The sequence below is a fragment of the Rhea americana genome, unplaced genomic scaffold, assembly GCF_003343005.1.
Source record: "Rhea americana isolate MKP2758 unplaced genomic scaffold, rheAme1 scaffold_38, whole genome shotgun sequence".
Lineage (NCBI taxonomy): Eukaryota > Metazoa > Chordata > Aves > Rheiformes > Rheidae > Rhea > Rhea americana.
This window is the reverse complement of record NW_028186512.1, coordinates 4,131,918-4,144,077: the sequence shown is the minus strand read 5'-3', so window position 1 is coordinate 4,144,077 and position 12,160 is coordinate 4,131,918. Positions and strand designations below refer to the sequence as shown.

Sequence of the window (12,160 nt, the reverse complement as noted above, 5' to 3'; positions counted from 1 at the left end):
CAACAGTGGGTATTAGTGAGCAACGGGAGTCAGTTTAGAACTGAAATGGAGATGAAAATATATGGATTAGTCAWATAGTTTCATATGCTCTGAGATAAAGGATAACTGTATGTCTCCCATCTGATGACACCGCTGAAGGAACATCCTACTTTAATGTTTTTTTTTCCCCATCAATATGACTTCAGCTTTGCAGGATTCAGGTCCATCCACACACCTTTCATCTCCTGGCAGGCCTCTGGCAGGGAAAGACAGTACTATAGGCTTTTGACACAGAGTTAATTCATCCCCATGTGAGGTATCTTAGCCATTCTTGGTTGCACTGTATCATGATATCCCCTTGTGTTGGCATTTGACTATTTAAACACAAGTGCTGTAAGATAAAGGCTTTGGACCTCTTTTATAAGGTCAGACAGCATCCTCAACAGCTAGTCCACCAAATACTTGTTTCGTGGAGGCTTAGAGGTAGCTGTCTGCACTTGTGGCATATCTTTAGACACAAAAAACAGAAGTGGTTCAGAGGATATTATAAATATTCTTCTATCTGGGCAACTATTTCACTGTATAGGAAATTGTACCTTACTACAAGCTTGAATTTGTCTAACTTCCACTGACAGCTACTGATTCTTGTTGTGTCTTTGTCTGCAAGGGCAATTTTCATCTATCAAGTATAATTCCCATGTATATCTAGATACAGTGCTGAAGTCATGTCTCAAGGCTGCTGGTAAGGCTATATATACACATAGTAAGGGCCAAAGATATTATACTTTACAGACCAAAGAAAGAAAATTGTTGTAACTCTATCACAGGGAAGAGAAATTCAGCATTGCAAAGGGGAGCTCAATTTCTTTAAACAGGATTTGTAATGAAATGTGTGTACAGATTCTTGCAGAAGCATAATATTTGAGTCGGAAAGAAGTGGGGCCTGTGTTTTGAGGTGGAACCAATATCTAAAGCTGCTAGAAGCTGATGAAAAAGTAATATATCATCAAAAAAAGGAAGGGGAAACGGAACTAATTCTGACCCTGAAAGTCTGAGACATGAAATATTTCTTAAAATTTTTTTTCAAACTCAGAATTGTAAGATCTTTTCCGGACAGCAAAAAGTTCCTAAAACAGAGTTTTTTGTGGAAAACTCATTTCTCTACTAAAGAAAAGCAGTTTCGATGGAAAAAATCCTGGTCAGTTTTTCTAACGCGCAGCAGGGGAAACTTAATCTTCTTCTGCACAAGCATGAAAGAGCAGGATCTGCCTCTTACATAGCAGGGATGAAAATTTAGTCTTTTAAGAATTCATGAAAAAGACTTGTAAGTGTTGAGCTCAAAGCCATTCTACACATAGCAAATGTGCTACGTCTTACTGGCAGTCTTCCATTCATACACAGCATTGCCACACTTCCTGATTGCTGGTTTCCCACTCCTCTGAGCCTACCCTGAGTAGCAGACAACAGTCAGCAGATGCTCTTTAAACCTGGAGTCAGCTGCAAAAGGAAAGCAACTAAAAGTGCATAATCCTGTTCTGCTTCTCTTTACAGCCAACTATATGCACAGAGCAATAACCTTTGGCTATTGTTGCCAACTTGATAAGGGGGGAAGGAAAGGACAAAAAAAGCCCTAGAAGAGATGCAAAATAAGTGCAGAACACACAAAACAGAGAAATAAGACGACAAAAGAACAAGTGAGAAGATCAAGGGAAAGATACATATGAACTTCAGAAAGTAAAGAAAACATATATAAACACTTGGGGAAAAAACTAAGCAGAAAACAAGTAAGATAGAAGGGAAAACAAGGCAATTGAGAAGGACAAAGACAAAATTATAACAAGATACAATATTTTTTAATTCAACAGCTCCTAGATTTCCAGTGTGAAAAATTTTGATATAGTATTTAGTAATGGATAAGCATGGATTTCAGGGACAACTAGATGGTATTTCAAACACATGCACACACAAAGAGCAATACGAGATCACACAAAGAGATTACACAATCTTGCAAAAGCTGCCTCACTCAAGAAACACAAGACTGGCAGGTAAAACTATGAGACAGTGAGAGCATAATAAAATCTTTAAAAGGCACGAAAGGGGAAAGCACATTCTGTACAATTATAAGAAGCAATCATGACGGGGACTACAGCATCAGCCTGTCCTATTATAAAGAGTTTTCAGAGTAAAAACACAGACATGCCCCAGAAATATAGGTAAAAATTTAAGATACTCTAATACAGAGTTTTCTGAAAAGGTAAGRTAAAACACAAATGTATTTATGTCTTCTAGCAGAAAATAGTGTAATGGAAAAAGGAATATTTACATTTTAGCTTGTATTCTAGAGCATAAAACCAGCGAGAACAGTCTCGGATACCTATACAGAGCTTTCGTATCATTGAAGAACTCAAGAAATCTCTTACAGTGCAGTTTGTTGGACACCTAGAGCCATCTAGGATCACGAGGAACCAGAATTACTGTTAGTACGTGAGTAAAACTTAGGTGCACAAGGTTCTCAAGTGTTCCATAAATCAATTTAGACAAAGCAATAAAATCATACAGCTTATTAAACTGATGCCTTCATTTCACTTTCATTCAGATATGGAACACATATGTTAACTAAAGATGGATGTATAGGAATTATCTACTAGGCTCTCATACCAGTGCCAGAACTGCAGTGTAATGTCAGATACATTTAACACAATATAATGGTGACTGTGCAATATTTTGTGAATATTTTGTCTGGGACTGCAAGACCAAGCAATAAACAAAGCAGCATAGTATAATGATGTGCGATTTATAAAGCTGGAAGTACAAGATTAATGCGATGCATACTTCTCTTTAAAATACATACAATATCTGGTGAGATATCCCCACAATGACTTGCAAAAGAGTTTCCTTGTAACGAAATATGTGAACAGTAAGAGGGAATCCAAAGAGCATATAAAAAATGGAAGAAGCCCAAGGTATGAAACATTATGAGGAAAAATAATATCTGACATAAAGAAGCCAATGTTCAGGGGAAAGAGATGGTGTATATAGATGGATATGTCAGTAATTGACTTGGTGGAAAAGGATCCAGAGAGCTGCTTTGTTACAGAACTGGGGTACCACTGCCCAGCATATCGAGCAGTGATGTCTCTTTGCTTGTCCGTTGCTCTGAAGGGCAAGGGACACCTACTACACTGCCTCAGACTGCAAATCCTGCACATTACCTAGTGCCATGCAGTCTTCTTCCATGTCAAAAGCTTCAAGACATTGTCAAATATAAATTTATTAAAAAAAGAAATGGGTTATTTTTCTGATTTTCAGCATGGAGTATTACATACCTAAACACAGATAACCATGTCAAATTTAAGACTGAAATTCTGACAAATCCTTAGGTCTAGCAGTATAACTGAATATCACTATGATTAAACTGTCAGAAATAAATGAACAGGTACTGCACTTTATTGATGTTATTCATAAGTCATTCTTGAGCAAAAATAAATGAATAATTATTTCAAAAAGCTATGATATCTTTAAGTAGTAAAGAATCCAAGATGCTAGCTTTTAATACTTCAATATGTGAGAGTAATAAAACAAACTGGTTAATCTTTTCATCACCTCTTTCAGTTCTCTTCAGTTCAGAGTTCTATGGTTTAACTCAAATAACTTGCTGAAGAGGAGCCAAAATATAAATAATGCCCATGCTAAGCCTCTCTTGTAAAACAGTTGCATAACATTTTTTCGTGGGCAGACAAATCCTTATAACCTTTCTCCATCTATTAGAATTGGTGTAAGAAGAGGTGTTTCCACATATCCATACAGTATCTTGAATCCAAACCCAGTGTTTCCATCAGAACACTAAGTTCACATAAATCAGTGATTTACAACCTGACCTGGCTGGGGGACTACTTCTAAGCTGCCCACGAAAGATGTCTAAGAGAAATAAGGCTACTGCTGATGGCTTTAATTCATGGAAGCTTCATTTGCAAAAGCATTTATAAAGATTGGGAACCACTAATAAGAATAGTGAAGCAGATCGTAGATACAAAGTTGGTAGATTTAATACAGTAACAAATTTTAAAAGTTGAGGTTTTACTTAAGTGGTTTGGATTTTTCTTCTCCAGGTAACAAAAGCTGCAGCTCTTAATAGAATTATATTTTGAGATACTACATCTAAATTCAGTCATAAACAAGCAGGATGCTTTGGGGAGCCCTTAATCCCTCTTCGTCCAGAGACCAAACTGTGCTGGGGCCAACATGCAGCCCATCCCTATAGATTTCCTTCCTGGAGCAACCCAACACTAAGGAGTGAAATGAGAGAACAGGGCATTACTTAAGTTCTGGGTGACATCTCACTATGGAATCAAGACCCTGTAGAGTAGRCCTTTTTGTACATAGCCAGCTACAAAATATTTTATCTCCTCTTTCTACATGCAGTTGCCATATACTCCCCTGAGGCTGGTTGGTAGAATGGTTAAAGTTGGCTTTAAACTTATTTTATAGCAGCCATCCTTGTGCTGGGACAGGCTGTGGAAGTTACTACAACGAAATATTGATGCAGGATACACTATTGCTGTTTAACACCCTCCTACATTTCATATACCTTGTTTCATAGACTGCATTGGGTTCTGAAGCATCCCAGGATTCTTTCCGTAGCAAGATGCTAAGCAAAAAAGCACTGTGCCAGTAGTAGACAGTAATACTATAGGAAGCAGTCCTGCATTAGCAAGGTGACAGATTAAATGGACTTCTCAGTCTTTTCCATATCTGATTTCCACAGGTCAATGATTGCATTATTCCCTCCCTTATGTATCAAACAAGCCATCAGGTGGCTAGCACTCAAACACAACTCAAAGGGCAAAAGTGGGCCTTGTCTTGAAATGAATGATGTTTCTGTGGAGGTTAGCCATGCAGAAGTTACTGGAAGTAGAGAAGCAGCTGGGCTATCCCTTCATACAGATCTGACTCTTCATCAGCCTGGCTCATGGTGTAAGGAGATAGAGGTCACTTGAAACTCAGTCATCTCACATGATAACGCTCTACGAGCTTCACCAAACAAACAAGGCAAAATAACAGGCTCTTTTAGTCCTTTCCTCATATGAGGAAAGTAGAAAGTGTCCCTTTCTCTTATCAGGAAAAGAGACTCTTAAAAAGCCTACAGAGAGGTTACTGTAGGCTTCTCTACCCTTCTGCTTAAAAAGTCCCTGTGCTCTGATGTACCATGAGGGAGGGGCCAGCACAGAAACATATTTGCATGAATCTGTGAGCTATCTCAAAGTTAAAATAACAGCAACAGACTGCCAAAATATCCTATTAACCCAAACTATTAGGTACCATTTTAAAGTCAATATACCAGTGGGACTAGAAGAAACAGCAATGAACCATCACTGTACCAAGAGTAAACAATTCCCCTAAGGACAGTATACCAAGAGGAAGAGCTGCAGATTATCTGCCAGCATTTAGAATCAATRGTGATAAAGATCTGCTTCTGAGAAAGTTTTTCCTCTTGCTGCATCACTTTTTCTGCAGAGCTGAAGAGAGCACTTGTATGAATAACATTGTGAACAAGTGCTGCAGATAACGAAGGGCCATGCAGGAATCCAACCGCTCTGCAATCAGTAAGTCAAGTCTGGAGGATCAATACAATCTCCAGTGAACCAATATTTCATCACTTTGTAGGTCAAGTTGTCTTACAACTTGATTCAAAGCCCAATGGACTCATTGTCTTCCCATTGACTACAATGGGCCTTAGAAGAGATACCTAAACCTCAAGTAAGACTAAAAGGATATGTAAAATTCAACTTGGCAAGAAGCGTACCTTCTTAATGACACAAACCATTCCCCAGCATTGAAGTATCTATCCCATGTAAGACCAGAAACTAAGATTTTTGTTGTTGTTTTTCTAGTCCCTGGAGGCCTTTTTTAACTTGGTCAAAGCCAAAGCAGTTATCGGTATCATAAAGTCAGCTCCCTGTTTTGCACCATTTGAAYACAGTTGCAATAGAGAAATCCAGCACTGCAACACTAGCAGAATTGGTAGGCTGCAGTGTGGCTCACTAGTCAACTCAGCGGACAGCTTGTCTGCACTACTGCTGGCTCTAGCCAATGTTATGAATCTGACTTTGATAAACATTGGGAACAGGATTTTCCACAATTGCTGACAGCCAAGCCTACATGACAGACCCAGGACTCCTGAGTTCCTAAGGATGGAAACACACCTCAGCCACTCTCTCATTTCATGATGGAAAAGGCTCAGTGATGTGCTGATCTGTATTTTCTTCCCCTATTGAGGTGTTTCTATTAGGAATGAATCCCGGGTGCCTAGAACAGAAGATAGTTATAGCAGACTCTGGATGCTTGGAATTTCCAAACCTTGATAAATTCACGCTTATCCATACCTACTTTCAGCATGAATGCTTTCACCACATTTTGCTCATGAGAATTCAAAAAAAAGTTTAGGAAAACAATTGTTCTGGTAAAGTAACAAATGAAAGTAGCTACTATATTGAATTAACTCTTTAAATAGAGAAATTTTCAATCTCAATGTCATTATAAGAATCTTCCAAATTATGTACATAAACTTTTGCACTCTCAAAATCTTTGATGCCATTTCACTATGTGCAAAGGGGCACCGTGCATCCCAGTCCGGCAGTGGGAAAGCAAATGGTTTGCATTCACATAAAAACATGGACCTGCGAAGGGCTGCTCATCATTAGATCATGCCCTATAGGCACAGACCAAAGCCCATGGCTGGAATTCAGCATTATATATTAAGCATTTTCCAGTCTGTAGAAGCAGAGTATCAGAGAAAGAGTAAGTTTCAAAAGAAAACTCTGTTTAATGTATTTGAAGTCTGTGGCTTTAAGCAGAGAAGTAAGATTTACTCAATCGCACATTTAAATCCACACCTTAAAAAAAAAGGGCAAAAATAAAATTTAAAACATTTCAACATGCTTTGCATCCAAAGGCAAGAAATCCTAGCTTTTATAAAGATGACCAAAACTTCTAAATACTTATTTCCAAATGCAGTACACCCAAAACATGGTAGGCCAGAACACTAGTGATGGCAGGAAAGGCATGTATGCCCATTTGAGGTTCTAACAAGCACTTTTGTTCTACAGCTCGGGTGTCTGTATTTTAATTTGTGCATCAGCTATAATTTGTAATACAAATTATGTAATTTGTCCTACAGCTATAGAACAGTCCAAAGCCTAAACTTGCAACCAACGTATCTTAAAATATGCATAACGGAGGACTTCATGACCTGAACAAAGGAATAAAAATCTGAGCTCAAGGTAAGTAACTATCATTGAAATGAATGGGCATGGATCATGGCTGGCCACATCCATGGTGTGCATGTAAAGGATCACACCTCGCTTTATGGTGGGGTGCCCATTGCCCTCCTCACATGATCCGGTGCACACATGCTGTACTTGATAGGGCCAAGGAGGGAGAAAAGCAGCTAGAGTCGTCTTAGATCACCTCAGAGAATTATGTCGCGAATAAAAAAGTACAGTTGACAGTTACTGCCCGTGTGTACAAGCCATTACAAAAAACAGTGAGGCCTCTGCCTCTCATGGAAAACAGGCTGTCATACATACAGCACGTGACTCAAAATTTATGGTGGAATGCACTGGAAATGCAACACAATGTAAAACTGCCTGACTCATGTCTGCCTCTGCTCTGAAATACTTAGGATGCAATATTTTTCACATAATAATCGCATCCATATTGTGAGATACTCTGATGCACCCTGGAATTCAAACTGAGTGTTTTAAACTGTATTAATTACTAAGGATTTGTTTTATACCTACACATGAATCATGTCTACTGTCACAGTTAATATCCCTCCCTAGCCTCAGGCACTTAAGTTGGTGCCTAAGTTAGCAGTGGTCAACCTAGGTTCCCTCAACAGCTAATAAAAGCTGAAGAGAGGGAAACTCTCACCTTGAATCAGCTTCTGGAAGGCATGCTAGCTCTCTCCATAGCATACAGGTGGAGTGTAAGGGCATTTGCTAGGACAGGTAGTGTACTTCCAATCAATACTAAGTTATTAAAGGTAGACACAGTGGCCTTTTCAAACCTAAATAGCAGATATTTTGTTCTCAGTAACAAAAATGCCAGAGCCCTGGATGACATTATGTACTATTTTCTGGAGGAAAGAGAATACCCCCTCTTTTATTAGAGAACTTTTCTATTAGAGAAGTTGATTTAGGAGAGACAAAAAGCTGTTGAAACTGAGAAATTGTAGGTGCTTTGTTCCTCCGTTGGTTAAAATCTACTTAGACAGAAATCAAACACAGTTGGATCCAAAGCGCCTGCTCCCAGGAATAGGATACCCACAGTTCAAGTCAACAAAAACAGTGATTCACAAAGGCTGTAGCAGATAATGCAAATGCCAAGCATTTCCTAGCTCTAGAACCAAAGATCTCTGACTGTGAGCACAGATGTCACAACTACCTCATTCTTCTGGATGTGTAAGCAATGACCTAAGAAGAGGTTTCCTGAAAGAAAAAGTTTTAAATATGGTGACTGAACTGGTTCAAATCTAACACTTGCTTTGTTCTGTTTAGTGCACTAGATATAAATCCTGGAAAGTTGTAAGGGCAAGGGGGTGGAAGAAAGGAAAGTTTACCAATCCTCTTTCAAATGCAATACTATCTTACTACAGTCTCTTACAGATTTTAAGATCAGGAGGTATCATTTTGGCAAAGGGTTCATTGGCATGCATTGTAACTGAGAACAGGCAACCTAATTGGATATACAGCTGTGAAGTAAGAGCTTTGGCAGAAGAGCGAGCTTTGGGAGAAAGTGGGAGGCAAGGGTAAAAGGTTATGAAACAACAGCATAACCTGGTCAGGAAAGGGAATGAAGCATGGGAGTAGAGGTGAAGAAATTAGAGTGGAGGTGAGAAAAGCCGTGAAAGAAGAACGAAGAAATAGGAAAAAATGATGACAGCAAAAGAAAGACGGCAAAACATACAGAAGAGAAGAATCTGCTTGAGGACCAGTAATTCTTTTGTAAGGGCAGAAGCCAATTATGCAAGAGGAAACTATTTTCCATAAGGATGGAGTTTAAGCTTAGATAGGAAATCTCAAAAAAATCTGTGGGAGAAGAAAAAGTAACATCATACTTAAATTGTTTTTTTAAGTCTCATTTCAACCCCCTCCCTCCTCCCTACCCAGTATTTTCCGGGATGGAATTTTCTTCCCACTACAGGATTTGGTGTGGGCAGAGCACCACAGATGCTGCTGAACTCAGAAACTGAGAACCTGATTCATTCTTCCCTTGAATTTTGTGCTATCATTTTCACTGGAACCAAGTAAACGTCAAAGGCTGTAAGTCAGAGAGATAATTTTTTCACAGCTTTTGCACTCATTTTGTCCTAATGCAGCACTGGACACAAAAAGAAGAGCAAAGGTAAATCCAATTCTGAATCTCTGCCACTTCATCAAATTTTTTTTAAAAAATATCTTTTTTCCTTCTTCTCCAACAGACTTAGCTCTAAAACTCCTCTGTGTTTTGATTGTATGCAGAGAGGAAGTTTTTCCCTAAGGTAAGAGCAAAAATCATTTTTCAACTTCACAGAATAAAAATCCTTTTCCTTAAAACGAATGCAATCAATCGAGAAAACCCTTCAGTCTCACTGATCATATTCAACAAGTCTTGAGTATTATCTGCAAGTTTCCTTACATTTCARCCTACGGTACAGCAAAATCACTTGCTGGGTATCAGTTCAGTTTTCAAAAAGGATTCTCGAAATAAGCTGTAATGAGTCATATTATAGAAAAGAAGCTATTCCCATGATAAGTGATATAGTGCTCATATTTTTGAAAGCTGAGGCCACTTTAAGTAAGAAAAAATCCTTGCTTACTTCATTTTGGACTTTAAAACAAACACAAGCTATAGCATTCTAAAAGGTTAGACACATTTTTACTCCCACTGTTTCTTAATAAAACATCATTTGTGTGGGAAAACAGCTTAGTGCATACTTTAAAAACAGGCAAACCATTAATTGATCCAACATGTTGGCAGCTTTAAAGAAACTTACTAGACAAGAGCAAGTGATGCAGCTTAAGTTTTGAAACAGCCTGAGCATACTACACTTATTAAATAAGTAATAGCAATAGTAAGTAAGCTGTGATACTTAGAGTAACAAGTATAACCTGAACAGGTACTAAACCATATGCAAGTTATAAAGTACAGTTTTAAGAAACTAGGAGCTCAAGAGCTTCTGGTCTAAGAAAACCCATAGAAAAACACTCAAAAAAGAAAGAAAGAAAGAAAGAAAGAAAGAAAGAAAGAAAACCCACCATCTTCCACTGATCCCATCAAAGAAACATGAATCTGTCCAAATAAACAGTTAATCTCTCTTAAGAGGCTGCACACAAGAGGTTCCAAAAGCACTACTTTAATCAGCAATGTTATAGCATTAGTAAGGCAACAAATTGTTTTTCAGCACATCCATGCTAGTTAGTTTGCTGGAGGACTTTAAAATGTCATTAGAATAATATCCTGTTTTGCAATCTTTCTGTGTTTCAATTTACCCCCAACTCTGCTAAGATTCAATTGGCATGAAACAGCTGGGCATGATTAGTTACTGGATGCAAACCAAACAGAGATTTCACAATAGGTGGCATTTTAGTCTCCATGGAATACGCTCTTGGCATAAAAGACCAATGACCCCTGGCAGAGAACACTGCCCCTAAATATAAATCTGGTGATCTGTTTCTAAAAAAACGTTATTCTCAGATTGAACACTGTTACAAAAACAGTGTTTTTGTTCACGGGCATAACTGGAGGGTTGGGTTGTTTCTAATGACTGGACTTAGGTTCAGTTCAAGCTGACCAGCACATGCTGGGACCTGAGCACCATGTGCAGGCACTGCAAGCCCGCACCCTGCCACAGGGTTCACCTGGGGAGATTTGCACCCCCACTCCCAGTTCTAGACAAAATATCACATGTTCTCCCCAAATCAGACACTGGGCATTCCTACTCAGTCCCACAGCTTTTACACAACCACAGAGAAAAGAGCGGACTCTGTGTTCCCGACTTTATTGCACCTCCCTCCYGATAACCATGAGCCATAAACGCTGTGCTTCTCCTCTCCCAAAGGTCTTGACCACACCGATTCCCACATAGCACCTGCCGGAGGGTCCTCAGGACCTAGCAAGGCACAGACGGAGGGGCTCAGGGTCCCTCCGAGCGGCCCGAACTTCACAGCTCCCAAACTTTTCCGCGCGCATTGCTGCCGGCAGCACGCACGCCAGTCCCTCGCCAGGGCGGCGAGGAGAGGGGCACCCGCAGCAAACGGGGGGCGCCCAGCGCCCGGCGAGGCCCTGCCAGGAGGTGCGAGGAGGGCGGGCGGCGAAGCAGCGGGGCCCGGGCAGCGCAGGCGGGCGCGCGGCCAGGGCGAGGGCGAGCATTGCACGTGCCGGGCGGGCCGCCACTCACCTGCATGGGGCATGGTGATGGTCTCGTTGGCGTTGCTGGAGCCCACGTTGTAGATGACCACGGCGGAGGCGTTCTGGGCGGCGGCGTGGCGGATCTTGTCCCTGTAGGTGCAGTTGCCCCGCGGGATGAGGGCCACCCAGCTCTTGCCCGGCGCGGGGGCGTTGAAGCGGGTGGCGGGGTCGCAGGCGTAGCGGTCGGCGGGCGAGGCGGAGAGGGCCACCTGCCCGCGGGCGTCCTGCTTGGGCGACTGCTCGCCGTAGCGCCCGCACTCGCTCTTCTCGCTGCGGAGCTCGGCGCTGCCGCCCGYCGGGTCGGCGTAGGTGATGTTGACGAAGGCCGTGTACCACTCCTCCTTCTCGGCCACGGTGAAGTCCAGGCACAGCAGATGCACGAAACAAAAGGACAGCAGCCATGTTGAGAGAGCCAGGCTGCGGCACGCTTGGATCACAGACATTGCCATCTTCATCTGCCGGCCCCCGCCGCCGGCCGGCCCGCCCCCGCCGTGTGCGTGTGCGCGCCGGAGCAGCCGGCTCGGTGCGCGGCGGGGCTGCTCGCGCCGGGCTCCGTGCGGGGAGCAAGGCGGGAGGGAGGGAGGCAGGGAGGGCAGCCCTCCCCTCCGCAGCCTAATTCATCGCGGCGCCCTTGGGCTTCCTCGGGCTCGGCCCGTCCCCGCCCCGCCGCCTGGCTGCCCCGCTCCCCTCCCGAGCCCTGCCCGCACCGCTGCCTCCGCCGCCGCTTCCA

At 41.8% G+C, this 12,160-nt stretch overlaps 1 protein-coding gene and 1 long non-coding RNA gene across 2 annotated transcripts in view; one reads left to right on the top strand and one right to left on the bottom strand.

Moving 5' to 3' along the window:
• The window catches only part of RNF150 (ring finger protein 150), a 130,829-nt gene extending 118,798 nt beyond the window's left edge, over positions 1–12,031 (bottom strand). The window contains exon 1 of the mRNA XM_085313214.1: positions 11,420–12,031. Within this exon, the coding sequence (XP_085169340.1) occupies positions 11,420–11,885 (466 nt within the window). The 5' untranslated portion in view covers positions 11,886–12,031. The remainder of the gene's footprint in view (positions 1–11,419) is intronic.
• LOC146591263 (uncharacterized) overlaps positions 1–12,160 on the top strand; it is a 30,368-nt gene that overhangs the window by 4,141 nt on the left and 14,067 nt on the right. The window contains exon 2 of the long non-coding RNA XR_014896849.1: positions 7,157–7,259. This is a non-coding gene — a long non-coding RNA (uncharacterized LOC146591263). The remainder of the gene's footprint in view (positions 1–7,156; positions 7,260–12,160) is intronic.